The sequence below is a fragment of the Arachis stenosperma genome, chromosome 9 (genome assembly GCF_014773155.1).
Source record: "Arachis stenosperma cultivar V10309 chromosome 9, arast.V10309.gnm1.PFL2, whole genome shotgun sequence".
NCBI lineage: Eukaryota > Viridiplantae > Streptophyta > Magnoliopsida > Fabales > Fabaceae > Arachis > Arachis stenosperma.
In genome coordinates this window covers 122,822,480-122,843,260 of record NC_080385.1, presented here as the reverse complement: position 1 = coordinate 122,843,260, position 20,781 = coordinate 122,822,480, and the positions used below count along the sequence as shown (strand labels likewise).

The 20,781-nt window shown below is 38.0% G+C and overlaps 1 protein-coding gene and 2 non-coding genes across 4 annotated transcripts; 2 read left to right on the top strand and 1 right to left on the bottom strand.

Moving 5' to 3' along the window:
* The first annotated feature begins 331 nt into the window (after positions 1-331).
* LOC130953439 (small nucleolar RNA R71) lies at positions 332-439 on the top strand. Its single transcript, XR_009075610.1, has one exon. It is a non-coding gene; the product is annotated as a small nucleolar RNA R71 (small nucleolar RNA).
* A 7,733-nt stretch (positions 440-8,172) lies between these two features.
* LOC130952268 (small nucleolar RNA R71) lies at positions 8,173-8,280 on the bottom strand. Its single transcript, XR_009074448.1, has one exon. It is a non-coding gene; the product is annotated as a small nucleolar RNA R71 (small nucleolar RNA).
* A 9,545-nt stretch (positions 8,281-17,825) lies between these two features.
* On the top strand, positions 17,826-20,217 carry LOC130947490 (uncharacterized). 2 transcript variants are annotated; one of them, XM_057876193.1, is made up of 3 exons: positions 17,826-18,030; positions 18,244-18,454; positions 19,629-20,217. In XM_057876193.1, the coding sequence occupies exons 2-3, from the start codon at positions 18,263-18,265 to the stop codon at positions 19,986-19,988; spliced, it is 552 nt and encodes a 183-aa protein (XP_057732176.1). In that variant the 5' UTR covers positions 17,826-18,030; positions 18,244-18,262; the 3' UTR covers positions 19,989-20,217. The 2 variants fall into 2 exon arrangements, with proteins under 2 accessions (XP_057732176.1, XP_057732175.1); XM_057876192.1 differs by having other exon boundaries at positions 18,217-18,454.
* The last annotated feature ends 564 nt before the right edge of the window (positions 20,218-20,781 follow it).

Here is a 20,781-nt window from a genome sequence, read left to right as displayed (position 1 = left end):
ATGAAGCTTCCTTAGTACTGCTTGGTGCGTTTTGCATTCCAGACAGACTTTGAGAAATCAAATTGACTTGTTGAGTCAATATTTTATTCTGAGCCAAAATTGCGTTCAGAGTGTCAATCTCAAGAACTCCTTTCTTCTGACTTGTCCCATTGTTCACAGGATTTCTTTCAGAAGTGTACATGAATTGGTTATTTGCAACCATTTCAATGAGCTCTTGAGCCTCTGTAGGCGTCTTCTTCAGATGAAGAGATCCACCAGCAGAGCTATCCAAGGACATCTTGGACAGTTCAGAGAGACCATCATAGAAAATACCTATGATGCTCCATTCAGAAAGCATGTCAGAAGGACATTTTCTGATTAATTGTTTGTATCTTTTCCAAGCTTCATAGAGGGATTCTCCATCCTTTTGTCTGAAGGTTTGGACTTCCACTCTAAGCTTGCTCCATTTTTGAGGTGGAAAGAACTTTGCCAAGAAGGCATTGACTAGCTTTTCCCAAGAGTCCAGGCTATCCTTAGGTTGAGAGTCCAACCATATTCTAGCTCTGTCTCTTACAGCAAAAGGGAATAGCATCAGTCTGTAGACCTCAGGGTCAACTCCATTAGTCTTGACTGTGTCACAGATTTGCAAGAACTCAGCTAAAAACTGATGTGGATCTTCCATTGGAAGTCCATGGAACTTGCAATTCTGTTGCAGTAGAGAAACCAACTGAGGCTTAAGCTCAAAGTTGTTTGCTCCAATGGCAGGGATAGAGATGCTTCTCCCATAGAAGTCGGGAGTAGGTGCAGTAAAGTCACCCAGCACCTTCCTTGCATTGTTGGCATTGTTGTTATTTTCGGCTGCCATGAGTTCTTCTTCTTTGAAGAATTCGGTCAGGTCCTTTAAAGAGAGTTGTGCTTTGGCTTCTCTTAGCTTTTTCTTCAAGGTCCTTTTAGGTTCAGGGTCAGCTTCAACAAGAATGCCTTTGTCTCTGCTCCTGCTCATATGAAAGAGAAGAGAACAAGAAAATGTGGAATCCTCTATGTCACAGTATAGAGATTCCTTGAGGTGTCAGAGGAAAAGAGAAATAGAAAGAAGAAGGAGAAGAAGAATTCGAACTTTAATTAGATAAGGTTCGAATTGTGCATTGAGAAGGAGTGGTACTCCATAAATAGAAGGATGTGAGAAGGAGGGAAGTAATTTTTCGAAAATTAATTAGAATATTTTGAAAACATTTTTGAAAAACACTAATTGATTTTCGAAAATAAAAGTAGAAAAGAAATCAAGTGATTTTTGAAAAAGATTTTGAAATTAGAAATTAAAAAGATTTGATTGAAAACTATTTTGAAAAAGATGTGATTAAAAAGATTTGATTGAAAAGTTATGGTTTTAAAAAGATGTGATTGAGAAGATATGATTTGAAAACAATTTTGAAAAGATTTGATTTTAAAAATTTATGACTTGCCTAACAAGAAAAGATATGATTCAATCATTAAACCTTTCTCAACAGAAAAGGCAATATACTTGAGATGTTCAATCAAATCATTAATTGTTAGTAAGTATCTTTTAAAAAGGAAAGAAATTGATTTTGAAAACATTTGATTGAAAAGATTTGATTTAAAAAAGATTTGATTTTGAAAAACTTTGAAATCTTGAAAAAAATTTGATTTGAAAAACAAAATCTTCCCCCTAGCACCATCCTGGCGTTAAACGCCCAGAATGGTATCCATTCTGGCGTTTAACGCCCAAAATGCACCCTTTTTGGGCGTTAAACGCCCAACCAGGTACCCTGGCTGGCGTTTAAACGCCAGTCTGCCTTCTTCACTGGGCATTTTCGAATGCCCAGCTTTTTCTGTATAATTCCTCTGCAGTATGTTCTGAATCTTCAATTCTTTGTATTATTGACTTGAAAAGACACAAATTAAAAATATTTTTGGATTTTTTAATAATCAAAATGCAACAAGAATCAAATAACAATGCATGCAAGACACCAAACTTAGCAGTTTGTATACTACTGACACTACATGAGACACATAAACACTCAAGTCAAAAGAATTTAAAGATCAGAGTAAGAAATCATCAAGAATTATTTGAAGATCTTAAGACACATGAATGAATGCATGCAATTGACACCAAACTTAAGATAAGACACTAGACTCAAGCAAGAAACATCAAATATTTTTGGTTTTTATGGTTTTTGTAAATTTTTTTGTGATTTTCGAAAATTAAGTGGAAAAAGATATCAAAATTCTTAATGAGAGTTCCAGGAATCAGTGCAATGCTAGTCTAAGACTCCGGTCCAGGAATTAGACATGGCTTCACAGCCAGCCAAGCTTTCAAAGAAAGCTTCGGTCCAAAACACTAGACATGGCCAAAGGCCAGCCAAGCCTTAGCAGATCACTGCTCCAAAAGCAAGATCAACAAGCTCTTGTGATGATAAGTTGAAACCTCGGTCCAATGAGATTAGACATGGCTTTACAGCCAGCCAGATTTCAGCAAATCATCATGAAACTCTAGAATTCATCTTCAAGAATTTCGAAAAAAAATAAATGCCTAATCTAAGCAACAAGATGAACCGTCAGTTGTCCATACACAAGAACAATCCCCGGCAACGGCGCCAAAAACTTGGTGCACGAAATTGTGATCAATACTTTTTAACGCTGTAATTTCTTGAGGTGACTTTGAACGCCGGTTTGGGCCATCAAATCTTGGGCAAAGTATGGACTATTATATATTGCTGGAAAGCCCAGGATGTCTACTTTCCAACGCCGTTGAGAGCGCGCCAATTAGGCTTCTGTAGCTCCAGAAAATTCACTTCGAGTGCAGGGAGGTCAGAATCCAACAGCATCTGCAGTCCTTTTCAGTCTCTGAATCAGATTTTTGCTCAGGTCCCTCAATTTCAGCCAGAAAATACCTGAAATCACAGAAAAACACACAAACTCATAGTAAAGTCCAGAAAAGTGAATTTTAACTAAAAACTAATAAAAATATACTAAAAACTAACTAGATCATACTAAAAACATACTAAAAACAATGCCAAAAAGTGTACAAATTATCCGCTCATCAGATGCCAAAACTGTTCAGAAGCAAAAAGCTACAAGCCCCGCTCATCTAATTAGAACTAAGCTTCATTGATATTGTGGAATTTATAGTATATTCTCTTATTTTTTTCCTATTTTGTTTTCAGTTGCTTGGGGAAAAGCAACAATTTAAGTTTGGTGTTGTTATGAGCGGATAATTTATACGCTTTTTGGCATTGTTTTTAGGTAGTTTTTAGTATATTTTATTCACTTTTTATTATGTTTTCATTAGTTTTTATGCAAAAATCACATTCTGAACTTTACTATAAGTTTGTGTATTTTTCTGTGATTTTAGATCTTTTCTGGCTAAAATTGAGAGACCTGAGCAAAAATCTGATTCAGATGCTGAAAAAGGACTGCAGATGTTATTGGATTCTGACCTCCCTGCACTTGAAATGGATTTTCTGGAGCTACAGAAGCCCAATTGGCACGATCTCAATTGTGTTGGAAAGTAGACATTCAGGGATTTCCAGCAATATATAATAGTTCATACTTTGCCTGATATGAGATCACGCAAACAGGCGTTTAACGCCAGCTTTCTACACTATTCTGGCGTTAAACGCTAGAACTGGCATAAAAACTGGAGTTAAACGCCAGAAACAGGCAGTAACCTGGCGTTCAACTCCAAAAAAAGTCTCTACACATGGAAGCTTCAATGCTCAGCCCAAGCATACACCAAGTGGGCCCCAGAAGTGGATTTCTGCACTATCTATCTTAGTTTACCCATTTTCTGTAAACCTAGGTTATTAGTTTAGTATAAAAACTATTTTTAGATATTGTTTTCAGGACCTCATGACATTTTTCACATCTGAATTTGTATCTTCTACGGCATGAGTCTCTAAACTCCATGGTTGGAGGTGAGGAGCTCTGCTGTGTCTCGATGAATTAATGCAATTACTTTTGTTTTCTATTCAATCACGCTTGTTCCTGTTCTAAAATATTCACTCATACTTAACCGTGACGAATGTGATGATCCGTGACACTCATCACCATTCTCAATTTATGAACGCGTGCCTGACAACCACTTCCGTTCTACCTTAGATTGAGTGTATATCTCTTGGGTTCCGGGTTCACGAGTTTGATTGCCTCTCCTGACAATAGAGCATTCAAATCCGTGAGATCAGAGTCTCGTGGTATAAGCTAGAATCAATTGGCAGCATTCTTGAGATCCGAAAGGTTTAAACCTTGTCTGTGGTATTCTGAGTAGGATCCGGAAAGGGATGATTGTGACGAGCTTCAAACTCATGACTGTTGGGGGCAGTGACAGTGCGCAAAAGGATCAATGGATCTTTTTCCAACACAAATGAGAACCGACAGATGATTAGCCATGTACATTGATCTTTTTCACTGAGAGGACGGATGGTAGCCATTGACAACGGTGATCCACTGATGAGCGGATAATTTGTACGCTTTTTGGCATTGTTTTTAGTATGTTTCTAGTAGGATTTAGTTAGTTTTTAGTATATTTTTATTAGTTTTTAATTAAAATTAACTTTTCTGGACTTTACTATGAGTTTGTGTGTTTTTCTGTGATTTCAGGTATTTTCTGGCTGAAATTGAGGGACCTGAGCAAAAATCTGATTCAGAGACTGAAAAGGACTGCAGATGCTGTTGGATTCTGACCTCCCTGCACTCGAAGTGGATTTTCTGGAGCTACAGAAGCCCAATTGGCGCGCTCTCAACGGCGTTGGAAAGTAGACATCCTGGGCTTTCCAGCAATATATGATAGTCCATACTTTGCCCAAGATTTGATGGCCCAAACCGGCGTTCAAAGTCACCTTCAGAATTCCCAGCGTTAAACGCCGGAACTGGCACCAAAATGGGAGTTAAACGCCCAAACTGGCACAAAAGCTGGTGTTTAACTCCAAAAAGAGTCTCTACACGAAAATGCTTCAATGCTCAGCCCAAGCACACACCAAGTGGGCCCGGAAGTGGATTTTTATGTCTTTTACTCATCTTTGTAATCCTTAAAGCTACTAGTTCTCTATAAGTAGGACCTTTTGCTATTGTATTTTACATCTTTAGATCTTGGAATCTTTTGATCACTGGGAGGCTGGCCTCACGGCCATGCCTAGACCTTGTTCCTATGTATTTTCAACGGTGGAGTTTCTACACACCATAGATTAAGGTGTGGAGCTCTGCTGTACCTCGAGTATTAATGCAATTACTATTGTTCTTCTATTCAATTCCGCTTGTTCTTGTTCCAAGATATCACTTGTTCTTCAACTTGATGATTGTGATGATCCGTGACACTCATCATCATTCTCACCTATGAACGTGTGACTGACAACCACCTCCGTTCTACCTTAGATTGGGTGAATATCTCTTGGATTTCTGATACACGATGCATGGTTGATCGCCTGACAACCGAGCGCTCACCTGACAACCGAGCCAGCCATTCCGTGAGATCAGAGTCTTCGTGGTATAGGCAAGAACTGATGGCGGCATTCAAGAGAATCCGGAAGGTCTAACCTTGTCTGTGGTATTCTGAGTAGGATTCAATGATTGAATGACTGTGACGTGCTTCAAACTCCTGAGGGCAGGGCGTTAGTGACAGACGCAAAAGAATCACTGGATTCTATTCCGGCCCGATTGAGAACCGACAGCTGGATAGCCGTGCCGTGACAGGGTGCATTGAACATTTCCACTGAGAGGATGGGAGGTAGCCACTGACAACGGTGAAACCCTTGCATAAGCTTGCCATGGAAAGGAGTAAGAAGGATTGGATGAAGACAGTAGGAAAGCAGAGAGACGGAAGGGACACAGCATCTTCATACGCTTATCTGAAGCTCTCACCAATGATATACATAAGTATCTCTATCTTTATCTTTATGTTTTATTCATCATCTATACCCATTTGAGTCTGCCTGACTAAGATTTACAAGGTGACCATAGCTTGCTTCATACCAACAATCTCTGTGGGATCGACCCTTACTCGCGTAAGGTTTATTACTTGGACGACCCAGTACACTTGCTGGTTAGTTGTGCGGAGTTGTAGTGATCACAATTTCGTGCACCAAGTTTTTGGCGCCGTTGCCGGGGATTGTTTCGTGTATGGACAACTAACGGTTCATCTTGTTGCTTAGATTAGGTATTTTTTTTCAGAGTTCTTAAAAATGAATTCTAGTGTTTCAAGGTGATGTTTTTATCATCACCAAAGCTGATTGATTCTCATCAATTTAGCTCTTGAATGTAATGTCCTGCTGAAGCTTGGCTAGCCATGTCTAATTTCTTTAGACTAAAGCTTTAGACTAACATTGCATGATTCCTGGAATTCTCATTAAGAATTTTGATACCTTTATTTTCTTTTCCACTTAATTTTCAAAAAATCCAAAAAAAAAAATTTACAAAATCATAAAAACCAAAAATATTTCTTGTTTAAGTCTAGTGCCTCATTTTAAGTATGGTGTCAATTGCATGTTTCTGTTCTTCATGCATTTTTCGAATTCATGCATGTGTCTTCATTAATCTTCAAGTTGTTCTTGATGATTTCCTTGTTTTGATCTTTGAATTCTATTGACTTGAGTATTTCTGTTGTTTGTCATATGCATTCTCATTTTGTTAGTGTCAATAGTATACAAACTGCTAAGTTTGGTGTCTTGCATGCATTGTTATTTGATTTTAGTTGCATTTTTTATTATTAAATATCCAAAAATATTTTTAATTTGTGTCTTTTCAAGTCAATAATACAGAGAATTGAAGATTCAGAACATACTGCAGAAGAATTATACAGAAAAAGCTGGACGTTCAAAACGCCCAGTGAAGAAGGACAGACTGGCGTTTAAACGCCAGCCAGGGTGCCTGGTTGGGCGTTTAACGCCCAAAAAGGTAGTGCATTGGGCGTTAAATGCCAGAATGTGCACCATTCTGGGCGTTTAACGCCAGGATGGCACAAGAGGGAAGATTCTGTTTTTAATGCAAATTTTTTTCAAGTTTTCAAAGTTTTTCAAAATCAAATCTTTTTCAAATCATATCTTTTCAATCAAACCTTTTTCAAAATCAATTTCTTTCCTTTTTCAAAGATACTTGCTAACAATTAATGATTTGATTGAACATTTTAAATATGTTGCCTTTTCTGTTGAGAAAGGTTTAATGTTTGAATCATATCTTTTCTTGTTAGCCAAGTCATTAATTTTAAAATCAAATCTTTTTAAAAAATTGTTTTCAAATCATATCTTTTCAATCACATCTTTTTAAAAGCATAATTTTTCAAACATATCTTTTTAATCACATCTTTTTCAAAAATAGTTTTCAATCATATATATTTTTTTTTCAAAATCTTTTTCAAAAAATCACTTGATTTCTTTCCCACTTTTAGTTTTCGAAAATTATCAATCAATTTTTCAAAATGTTTTTAAAATCTTTTACTTAATTTTCAAAAATTTCTTTCCCCCTTCTCACATCCTTCTATTTATGGAGTACCACTCCTCCTCAATGCACAATTCGAACTCTATCCCACTAAGTTCGAATTCTCTACTTCTTCTTTCTATTTTTCTTTTCCTCTGACACCTCAAGGAATCTCTATACTGTGACATAGAGGATTCCATATTTTCTTGTTCTCTTCTCTTTCATATGAGCAGGAACAAAGACAAAGGCATTCTTGTTGAAGCTGATCCTGAACCGGAAAGGACCTTGAAGCGAAAGCTAAGAGAAGCTAAGGCACAATTCTCTGTAGAGGACCTAACCGAATTCTTCAAAGAAGAAGAAGACATGGCAGCCGAAAATAACAACAATGCCAACAATGCAAGGAAGGTGCTTGGTGACTTTACTGCACCTACTCCCGACTTCTATGGGAGAAGCATCTCTATCCCTGCCATTGGAGCAAACAACTTTGAGCTTAAGCCTCAATTAGTTTCTCTGATGCAACAGAATTGCAAGTTCCATGGACTTCCATTGGAAGATCCTCATCAGTTCTTAGCTGAATTCTTGCAAATCTGTGACACTGTCAAGACTAATGGGGTTGACCCTGAGGTCTACAGACTTATGCTATTCCCTTTTGCTGTAAGAGACAGAGCTAGGATATGGTTGGACTTACAACCTAAAGACAGCCTGAACTCTTGGGAAAAGCTAGTCAATGCCTTCTTGGCAAAGTTCTTTCCACCTCAAAAATTGAGTAAGCTTAGAGTGGAAGTCCAAACCTTCAGACAGAAGGATGGAGAATCCCTCTATGAAGCTTGGGAAAGATACAAACAATTAATCAGAAAATGTCCCTCTGACATGCTTTCTGAATGGAGCATCATAGGTATTTTCTATGATGGTCTCTCTGAACTATCCAAGATGTCTTTGGATAGCTCTGCTGGAGGATCTCTTCATCTGAAGAAGACGCCTACAGAAGCTCAAGAACTAATTGAAATGGTTGCAAATAACCAATTCATGTACACTTCTGAAAGAAATCCTGTGAACAATGGGACAAATCAGAAGAAAGGAGTTCTTGAGATTGATACTCTGAATGCCATATTGGCTCAGAACAAGATATTGACTCAACAAGTCAATTTGATTTCTCAAAGTCTATCTGGAATGCAAAATGCACCAAGCAGTACTAAGGATGCTTCATCTGAAGAGGAAGCTTATGATCCTGAGAACCCTTCAATGGAAGAGATGAATTACATGGGAGAACCCTATGGAAACACCTATAATTCTTCATGGAGAAATCACCCAAATTTCTCATGGAAGGATCAACAGAGATCTCAACAAGGTTTCAACAACAATAATGGTGGAAGAAACAGGTTTAGCAATGGCAAGCCTTTTCCATCATCTTCTCAGCAACAGACAGAGAATTCTAAGCAGAACCCCTCTGACTTAGCCACCATGGTCTCTGATCTAATCAAAACCACTCAAAGTTTCATGACTGAAACAAGGTCCTCCATTAGGAATTTGGAGGCACAAGTGGGACAGCTGAGCAAGAAAGTTACTGAACTCCCTCCTAGTACTCTTCCAAGCAATACAGAAGAAAATCCAAAAGGAGAGTGCAAGGCCATCAACATGGCCGAATTTGGAGAGGAAGGAGAGGAAGTAAACGCCACTAAGGAAGACCTCAATGGGCGTGCACTAGCCTCCACTGAGTTCCCCAATGAGGAACCATGGGAATCTGAGGCTCAAAATGAGACCATAGAGATTCCATTGGATTTACTTCTGCCATTCATGAGCTCTGATGAGTATTCTTCCTCTGAAGAGGATGAGTATGTCACTGAAGAGCAAGTTGCTAAATACCTTGGAGCAATTATGAAGCTAAATGACAAGTTATTTGGAAATGAGACTTGGGAGAACAAACCTCCTTTGCTCACCAAAGAACTGGATGACTTGTCTAGGCAGAAATTACCTCAAAAGAGACAGGACCCTGGGAAGTTCTCAATACCTTGTACCATAGGCACCATGACCTTCAAGAAGGCTCTGTGTGACTTAGGGTCAAGTGTAAACCTCATGCCTCTCTCTGTAATGGAGAAGCTAGGGATCTTTGAGGTACAAGCTGCAAGAATCTCACTAGAGATGGCAGACAACTCAAGGAAACAAGCTCATAGACTTGTAGAAGATGTTTTGGTGAAAGTTGAAGACCATTACATCCCTACTGATTTCCTAGTCCTAGAGACTGGGAAGTGCATGGATGAATCCATCATCCTTGGCAGACCCTTCCTTGCCACAGCAAAGGCTGTGATTGATGTTGACAGAGGTGAACTGATCATTCAAGTGAATGAAGAATCCTTTGTGTTTAAGGCTCAAGGATATCCCTCTGTCACCATGGAGAGGAAGCATGAAGAGCTTCTCTCAAAACAGAGTCAAACAGAGCCCCCACAGTCAAACTCTAAGTTTGGTGTTGGGAGGCCACAACCAAACTCTAAGTTTGGTGTTGAACCCCCACATTCAAACTCTAAGTTTGGTGTTGGGAGGTTCCAACATTGCTCTGAGCATTTGTGAGGCTCCATGAGAGCCCTCTGTCAAGCTACTGACATTAAAGAAGCGCTTGTTGGGAGGCAACCCAATGTTATATTTTATCCATTTTCCTTTGTTATTTTATGTTTTCTGTAGGTTGATGATCATGAGAAGTCACAAAATCAATTGAAAAAGCAAAAACAGAATGAAAAATAGGAAGAAAAACAGCACACCCTGGAGGAAGAACCTGCTGGCGTTTAAACGCCAGTGAGGCTAGCAGTTGGGCGTTTAACGCCCAGTCTGGCACTATTCTGGGCGTTTAACGCCAGAAAGGGGCACCAGACTGGCGTTAAACGCCAGGAAAGGGCAAGAACCTGGCGTTAAACGCCAGAAATGGGCACCAGCCCGGCGTTTAACGCCAGAATTGGCTAAAAACGCAAATTTGCATGCCATTTGGTGCAGGGATGACTTTTCCTTGACACCTCAGGATCTGTGGATCCCACAGGATCCCCACCAACCCCACCACCCTCTTTCTCTTCACCACTCACATCCATCCTTCATAAAACCCCACCTACCTCACCATTTAAATTCAAACCACTTTCCCTCCCAAACCCACCCATACATGACCGAACCATGAGCCCCCCTCTCCTATATAAACCCTTCTTCACTCCTTCATTTTCACACAACCTAAACACCACTTCTCCCCCTCTTTGGCCGAACACAAAGCCATTCCCCTCTTTCTCATTTCTTCTTCTTCTACTCTCTTCTTTCTTCTTTTGCTCGAGGACGAGCAAACCTTTTAAGTTTGGTGTGGTAAAAGCATTGCTTTTTGTTTTTCCATAACCATTTATGGCATCCATGGCCGGAGAAACATCTAGAAAGAGGAAAGGGAAGGCAAAAGCTTCCACCTCCGAGTCATGGGAGATGGAGAGATTCATCTCAAGGGTGCATCAAGACCACTTCTATGAAGTTGTGGCCTTGAAGAAAGTGATCCCCGAGGTCCCTTTTTTTTACTCAAAAAGAGTGAATATCCGGAGATCCGACATGAGATCCGAAGAAGAGGTTGGGAAGTTCTTACCAACCCCATTCAACAAGTCGGAATCTTAATGGTTCAAGAGTTCTATGCCAATGCATGGATCACCAAGAACCATGATCAAAGTGTGAACCCGGATCCAAAGAATTGGCTTACTATGGTTCGGGGGAAATACTTGGATTTTAGTCCAGAAAATGTAAGGTTGGCATTCAACTTGCCTATGATGCAAGGAGATGAACATCCTTACACTAGAAGGGTCAACTTTGATCAAAGGTTGGACCAAGTCCTCACTGACATTTGTGAAGAGGGCGCCCAATGGAAAAGAGATTCAAGAGGGAAGCCGGTTCAATTAAGAAGGCATGACCTCAAGCCCGTGGCTAGAGGATGGTTGGAGTTTATCCAACGCTCAATCATTCCCACTAGCAACCGGTCTGAAGTTACTCTAGACCGGGCCATCATGATCCATAGCATCATGATTGGAGAAGAAGTAGAAGTTCATGAGGTTATAGCCCAAGAACTCTATAAGATTGCGGACAAGTCCTCTACCTTAGCAAGGTTAGCCTTTCCTCATCTCATTTGTCACTTCTGTTATTCAGTTGGAGTTGACATAGAGGGAGACATCCTCATTGATGAGGACAAGCCCATCACTAAGAAAAGGATGGAGCAAACAAGAGACCCCTCTCATCATGAGATCCCTGAGATGCCTCAAGGGATGCACCTTCCTCCACAAGACTATTGGGAGCAAATTAACACCTCCCTAGGAGAATTGAGTTCCAACATGGGACAACTAAGGGTGGAGCACCAAGAACATTCCATCCTCCTCCATGAAATTAGAGAAGATCAAAGAATCATGAGAGAGGAGCAACAAAGACAAGGAAGAGACATTGAGGAGCTCAAACACTCCATAAGACCTTCAAGAGGAAGAACAAGCCGCCATCACTGAGGTGGACCCGTTCTTTAATCTCCTTGTTCTTTATTTTCTTGTTTTTCGAATTTTCATGCTTATGTTTATCCATGTTTGTGTCTTATGATCATTAGTGTCTTAGTGTCTATGCCTTAAAGTTATGAATGTCCTATGAATCCATCACATTTCTTAAATAAACAATGTTCTTAATTGAAAAAGAGAAGAATTGCATGAATTTTGAATTTTATAACAGATTAATTATTTTGATGTGGTGGCAATACTTTTTGTTTTCTGAATGTATGCTTGAACAGTGCATATGTCTTTTGAATTTGTGGTTCATGAATGTTGGCTCTTGAAAGAATGATGAAAAAGGAGACATGTTACTGAGGATCTAAAAAATCATTAAAATGATTCTTGAAGCAAGAAAAAGCAGTGAATAAAAAAAAAAGAGAAAAACGAAAAAAAAGGGAGAAAAGAAAACGAAAAAAAAAAAGAGAAAAAGAAAGAAAAAGAAAGAAATAAAGTTGTGATCCAAGGCAAAAAGAGTGTGCTTAAGAACCCTGGACACCTCTAATTGGGGATTCTAGCAAAGCTGAGTCACAATCTGAAAAGGTTCACCCAATTATGTGTCTGTGGCATGTATGTATCCGGTGGTAATACTGGAAGACAGAGTGCTTTGGGCCACGGCCAAGACTCAATAAGTAGCTGTGTTCAAGAATCATCATACTTAACTAGGAGAATCAATGACACTATCTGGATTATGAGTTCCTAAAGAAGCCAATCATTCTGAATTTCAAAGGATAGAGTGAGATGCCAAAACTATTCAGAGGCAAAAAGCTAAAGCCCCGCTCATCTAATTAATACTGATCTTCATAGATGTTTTTGGAGTTCATTGCATATTCTCTTCTTTTTATCTTATTTGATTTTCAGTTGCTTGGGGACAAGCAACAATTTAAGTTTGGTGTTGTGATGAGCGGATAATTTGTACGCTTTTTGGCATTGTTTTTAGTATGTTTCTAGTAGGATTTAGTTAGTTTTTAGTATATTTTTATTAGTTTTTAATTAAAATTCACTTTTCTGGACTTTACTATGAGTTTGTGTGTTTTTCTGTGATTTCAGGTATTTTCTGGCTGAAATTGAGGGACCTGAGCAAAAATCTGATTCAGAGACTGAAAAGGACTGCAGATGCTGTTGGATTCTGACCTCCCTGCACTCGAAGTGGATTTTCTGGAGCTACAGAAGCCCAATTGGCGCGCTCTCAACGGCGTTGGAAAGTAGACATCCTGGGCTTTCCAGCAATATATGATAGTCCATACTTTGCCCAAGATTTGATGGCCCAAACCGGCGTTCAAAGTCACCTTTAGAATTCCCAGCGTTAAACGCCGGAACTGGCACCAAAATGGGAGTTAAATGCCCAAACTGGCACAAAAGCTGGCGTTTAACTCCAAGAAAAGTCTCTACACGAAAATGCTTCAATGCTCAGCCCAAGCACACACCAAGTGGGCCCGGAAGTGGATTTTTATGTCTTTTACTCATCTTTGTAATCCTTAAAGCTACTAGTTCTCTATAAGTAGGACCTTTTGCTATTGTATTTTACATCTTTAGATCTTGGAATCTTTTGATCGCTGGGAGGCTGGCCTCATGGCCATGCCTAGACCTTGTTCCTATGTATTTTCAACGGTGGAGTTTCTACACACCATAGATTAAGGTGTGGAGCTCTGCTGTACCTCGAGTATTAATGCAATTACTATTGTTCTTCTATTCAATTCCGCTTGTTCTTGTTCCAAGATATCACTTGTTCTTCAACTTGATGAATGTGATGATCCGTGACACTCATCATCATTCTCACCTATGAACGTGTGACTGACAACCACCTCCGTTCTACCTTAGATTGGGTGAATATCTCTTGGATTTCTGATACACGATGCATGGTTGATCGCCTGACAACCGAGCGCTCGCCTGACAACCGAGCCAGCCATTCCGTGAGATCAGAGTCTTCGTGGTATAGGCAAAAACTGATGGCGGCATTCAAGAGAATCCGGAAGGTCTAACCTTGTCTGTGGTATTCTGAGTAGGATTCAATGATTGAATGACTGTGACGTGCTTCAAACTCCTGAGGGCGGGGCGTTAGTGACAGACGCAAAAGAATCACTGGATTCTATTCCGGCCCGATCGAGAACCGACAGCTGGATAGCTGTGCCGTGACAGGGTGCGTTGAACATTTCCACTGAGAGGATGGGAGGTAGCCACTGACAACGGTGAAACCCTTGCATAAGCTTGCCATGGAAAGGATTAAGAAGGATTGGATGAAGACAGTAGGAAAGCAGAGAGACGGAAGGGACACAGCATCTTCATACGCTTATCTGAAGCTCTCACCAATGATATACATAAGTATCTCTATCTTTATCTTTATGTTTTATTCATCATCTATACCCATTTGAGTCTGCCTGACTAAGATTTACAAGGTGACCATAGCTTGCTTCATACCAACAATCTCTGTGGGATCGACCCTTACTCGCGTAAGGTTTATTACTTGGACGACCCAGTACACTTGCTGGTTAGTTGTGCGGAGTTGTAGTGATCACAATTTCGTGCACCATCCACCAACATACAGCTTGCCATGGAAGGAGTCTAGCATGTGTGAAGAAGAAGACAGTAGGAAGGCAGAGATTTAGAAGAAAGAGCATCTCTAAAACTCCAACCTATTCTCCATTACTGCGTAACAAGTATTTATTTCATGCTCTTTTACCTTTTGCAATCAAAACTGAGAATTATTATTAATATCCTGACTAAGAGTTACAAGATAACCACGACTTGCTTCAAGCCGGCAATCTCCGTGGGATCAACCCTTACTCACGTAAGGTATTACTTGGACGACCCAGTGCACTTGCTGGTTAGTGACATCGGAGTTGTGAAAAGTGTGTATCACAATTCCATGCACCACACCTCTTGATGAAGTTCATATTGTACCCATCACTTCTTGGAGCTTTAAATGACTCACAATCTCATACTGCTTCTCTAACCTCCTCTGGAGACAGTTGTACCTCCAACGCCAAAGTATCCTCATTACTAATCCTTTCCACCAAGCCGTTTCTGAACCCCACCACAGGAGACTCTTCCTGAAGATATAATCTCTTATAAAAGTCTCTAATTGCAATCTTAATTCTAGCTTGGTTCCTTACCAGTCTTCCATTAATGAGTAGCACATCAATCCTATTGTTCCTCCTTCTCGCAGAAGCTAAGTTGTGAAAGTACCTCGTGTTTTTATCAATGTCCATCGTATGTTTAGAGCGGGACATCTGCTTCCAATGTAGTTTTTTCCTTACTTACCATTTCTCACAGCAGGCCACAAACACCCGTCTTCTATCCTCCATTGTTCCATCATAAACCCCATCCCCCGCCATATCATCAATCTTCTTGATCTCTTCCTCAAACTTCATGATTTTCTTATTCATTTCGCTAAAGTTGTCTTTATGTCATTTTCTCAGGAGAACTGTCAAGACTTTCAATTTGTCTGTAAATTGTACCTCTCTTAGTCCTTTCTATTTCTCTTTGACCATTCTCAGAAACTCTTACTTGTTGTGATGTTGGTTTTTGTTGTTTGTGCTTAGTTGTTGAATTTTTATAAATTTTTGTTACTTTTTTATTTTATTTTTTTGTGACCAATTATATATTTGGTTTTGTTCTACAATTTTTGAATTTCATGCATTTTGCTATTTTATTATGCATGATTGCGTGGGGTTTTTTTTTGTTAGAATAATTAATGATTTAATATTAGTTGTTAAAATATTTGGATCCCCCTGTTGAGTTTTAATTGGCTAAAGCACTTTGAAATGTAACAATGCATGTGACATGAACTGGAACAGTGTTTTCCAATTGAATTTCTTATTTTGGTGCAGGTTTTTAAGTTGTAGCGATGGTGAAAAGAAAAATAGGAGGAAGAGGCTAAACATTTTGGTGAGCGGTACCCTGAGGACAGAAAAATCTATGACATGTACTGCTCTAGCTGAAGCAACAGAGCTTTGCCACATCGATGTTGGAGATTTAGTCAAAGACAAGAGCTTGCATGATGGCTAGGATGATGAGCTTGCTTGTTATATCCTTAATGAAGACTTGGTACTTATTACCCCATTTTTTTCTTTTAGTACTTAAACAAAATTGTTTGGGGATTATTAATAATCAAATTGTAAAGTTGTGATCTATATATATGGATTTTGATGAAGTGCTTATAGTTATAAATTCATTTTGTGTCTGAAGATGTGTACACATAATAACTTAATCCATATAAATTGTAATTGTTAAGTTATTGTGTTGTTTTTGATATTTTGATAATTTGTTAATTTGATACTTGTTATTTTTTATCTTGATCTTATTATTGTTGTTTTGATTTTAATTTATATTGTTAACTTCAATTCATTGTTTTTATTATTGAGTTGATGTTAATTAAACTATGTTATTGATTAGATGACAGTATCACTGAATATAATTTATTGTTCTTGACATCGAATTGCTGTTTTGTTCTTAATTTATGTCTCGTGAATTTTAATCATTGGAGACAAACTTTGATATTAGTATTTTATGTTTGATTTTTTTATTTGATTTTTGAGTTTGTATTTAGATGAAATTATAATATTATAGTTGATGTAATGTTTTAATTTAGGTAATATTTTAAAATTTATATTAGACTATAATTATGGTTTAGTGTGTTTGTTTATATTTTATTTGTTATTTTATTATAAAATAATTATTCTCAATTGAATCACAATTAAACCAGTTAAACTAATAAACCAGTCATTACTAATTAGAGTGATTCGAGAACCGATTTAGTATTAATTTGGATTGACTTTTTTGAGTGAAAAAAAAAAGTACTTTTCTTAAAAAATAAATTACTTTTATCCAATTTAAAACATATTTGAATACATTTTTTAGAAAAAGTACTTTTATTATAAAAGCAAATTATTTATTTTTTTCTAAAAATTAATAATATCTTGCTTTTAAAAAAAGCAAAAATAAAAAATATTTTTAATTCTTAAAAATTCTGTTTAAAAAATCTATCTAAATATAAAATTATTTTTGTCTGCTAAAAAAATATCTTTCTTAAAAAAATTAAGAAGTAAATACCAAATCGGCACCCGAAAGATTCTGGCACTGATAAAATGGTATCTGATTTTTGTTATTAACAAAATAACCCCTAAAAGATTTTAAAATTTGACAAAATCACCAAACCATGAAAAGATGACGTCACACAGCGAATAAAAAACGCTAATGTGGCGGTAAAAAAAAGCTACAATGATGGTAGAGAGCTCCGCAACGTTTTCGACAACCTTCTTTTTCGTGTTCGTTGCTTCTTCTTCTTCAATACGCTGCTTCGTCCCCTTCCGCCATGGCAGCTGAAGAAGAAGACCGCCATGGCACGCCGCTGCATCCCGCCACTTTCTTCGTGTTTGCCGCTTCTACTTCTTCAACACACTGCCGTGTTTTTTTTCGCATCGCCATGGCACACTGCTGCGTCTTTTTTCCCATAGCAGTACCTCGTCGCATTCTTATATTCGCCGCATCTTCTTCTTCAACACGTGGTTGTGTCCCTTCCGCGTCCCCTCCGCTATGGCAATATCTCGCCGATTCATCCCCTTTTACCATGGCAAAGAAGAAGAAGATCGAAAACGTCGCCGAAATTCTTTGCCATCATCGGAGCTCTCTTTCGATGGTCACATCAGCATTTTTTGTTTATTATGATTTTATCAAATTTTAAAATTTTTTAAAAATTATTTTATCAGTAACAAAAATCAGATATTATTTTATCAATGTTAAAATCTTTTGAATACTAATTTAATATTTATCTCAAAAATAAAAAAATAAATACTTTCTTTGAAAATCAATCCAAACTGGCCATAGTTTTCAACCTTGCTAATTGGTGACATATATGGGCTACCTTAGGCATTAGTTAGCAGCCACGGTGTCACTGATGACCTTCCTGGAAAGTGGCAATACCCACTTTCTTTTTTCGCCATCTTCATGGAATTAATTCCTAATATATATATATATATATATATATATATATATGGATTTACACTTTGGGGTTCCTGCAACTGCAATTCCATCTCATCCGACTCCAATCGCACCCAACAGCTCCACTTTCTTTTTTCAATTTCCTTAAAACCGCTACCAGGTTCGATTTTGTTTTCCTCCTTCGTGCCCTTTTTATATTTTGGCATTTGATCGATCTGCTAACCCTTGAAATTCATTTGATTTGATTTGGTGCAAGTTGCATGCCTTTTTTGTTGTAGTTTAGATATTCACATACCCTTTTTGTTCGTAATTAATGGGGTTTTAATAGAATCGGTGTTTGATTTAGGTTAATAGTCTCAAAGTGTTTGAGCAGATAGAGGAATTGGAAGAAGATGGGGGCAATGGTATCGCGGTTCTGGTTCATGTTGTTCCCTGCAAAGGAGTATAAGATTGTTGTTGTTGGTTTGGATAATGCTGGGAAGACCACTACCCTTTACAAGTTGCATCTTGGTGAGGTTGTCACTACCAACCCTACTGTTGGTAGCAATGTTGAAGAGGTTGTCTACAAGAACATTCGATTCGAGGTGCCTTTCACTTACTTAACCTTCTTTCATCAATTCACACCATTCACTTTGTTTTAATGTGCTTATCCTCCTTCAATGCTTCCCTTTCATCTACCTGTTGTTTACTTATTTAGTATTGTTGGTGATCGGGTAGGGGTTTGTGTATGTGTATAAATGTTTCTTCTCAGTCTTTCATTGGTTTGCTTGAATGATAGATTATCATAGAACATATACAGCTAAAGGTCTTACTAAAGAGAAAAAAAAAAAAAAAAAAAAAAAAAAAAAAAAAAAAAAAAGAAGAAGAAGAAGAGTGGGAGGATTTGAATGATGAGTGCATGACAGGGTAATTACTAAAGACTGCATTTGGTATCATCTGAGTCCTTCAAACTTCTGGGTTTCCAACATAAAAGATTGAAAATCTTGTTCTGGAGATAGTTGGATGAAACGTGTGTACTGAAGATGTTGACAAAATTTGTGGATATTAATCAGTTTTCATGTCTGTTTTCTAAGACTGTTTTGGATACCCTTAAGTCTCAAAATATCAAAACACCATTTTGGCCTACTAAATTGAATGTTGGATGTTTCTGTTTGTGTGGAAATGATCTCCTCTCAATAGTTTACCAGTTACTAATTTTGTCTTAGTTGTTTTACATTAGTATATTGTTAGGAAGGGACGGGGTTAGTTTGTTACTGGAAGATGATAACATTTGTTAGACCTTTCTTTGGATAGAAGAAGAAATTTTATAAGAATAAGAGAACATCCAAAAGACGGCCATCCTTGCATGGATACAAAAGGTATTAGCCAAGAATCAAGATGGAAAAATAAAAAAAAAAGCTTACTTAGCTATAACAGTGCATGCCAATCTCTTTGAATATCCACTAAAGAAACATGTCATGAGCACTGAAGCGAAGCTAAGACAAATGATACTATCCCAAATTAAATCAACAGTTGAAAAGGAAGACATCTCCTTATGACTTAAAACTATGTTTCTACTTCTATTCTTTTGGTTTTCTAAAGGCTGACAGTTTCAACCTTCGTTCGAGTTCTTGCTAATTATTTTTCAAATTTGTCCTGTATTCCTGGTGACAATATACATTCTGCATATTTTCATGAAGTTAGCTTGTTGTAAGACAGTTCCAAGCTTTGCTACTGTGCATGGTGACCGTATTACTCACTCTGTTTTCTTCATTTCAGGTTTGGGATCTAGGCGGACAAGAAAGGCTCCGGACATCATGGGCAACATATTATCGAGGAACACATGCTGTGATTGCGGTGATAGATAGTAGCGATAGAGCAAGGATCTCTATTATGAAGGATGAACTTTTCAGGTTGCTGGGGCACGACGAATTGCAGCACTCAGTCATCCTCGTCTTTGCCAATAAACAAGATATCAAGGATGCCATGACACCTGCTGAGATCACCGATGCACTATCTCTTCACAGCATCAAGGATCATGATTGGCATATACAAGCGTGTTGTGCCCTCACTGGAGAAGGGTTGTATGATGGTCTCGGATGGATTGCCGGGCGAGTAACCGGCAAGGCACCATCATGATTGTAGGATTTGCTGGAGTCTTTTGAACGAGATTCATTTTTCATGTACTGAATTGATGTGATTACTGATCAGTTACAAAAGTATATGTATCATTTATACTTTGAAGAGTCGACCACTCAAGCCAAACAAGTGTGTTTGGATTAGTTATGAAAGTTTATTCAATAGCTGACTATATATGTATACAAATATACTTGAAATTTTAAAATCGATTATGATAGAATTTGTTTTATGTTTGGATGTTAAATAGCTAGAAGACTTAAAAAAATAAAAAACGAACTCTTTTTTATTTTATTTTATTTTATTTTTTGAAGCTAGGAGGAGAAAATTCCTTGATGGACTTCTATGATGGTCCGTTAAAGTACACTGATCCGTACCAATTCTTTGTCTAATGTCATTAGATGGTTGCAAAATTATACAAATACCCGTTCAAATGGCTATTCTAAAATTACACCAATCACAATTTAAATTCCTATTCCGAAATAACAGAAATTACAAAACTATCAAGCTTCTTCAATTCTCCGGATTCAACATTATGTGGGTCAATACCACCATCTTGGAAGTTTTGTTCAACTATGTCCTTTGTAGCTGCAACAGGATGATGTTGGAATTGAGTATGCAATGAAATTAAATCATGCTCCTTTTGCATCTGCAACAATGTACAGAGTCAGATGGAGGTAGCATCATGACTAGTATACACAGGCGAAACAAAGTGTCAACCGCATAACTTGTCAAGCAAGAAAGCTACGTATAAAATTTATCATAAAACTGTAAAATACATTACTATATTCCTGTC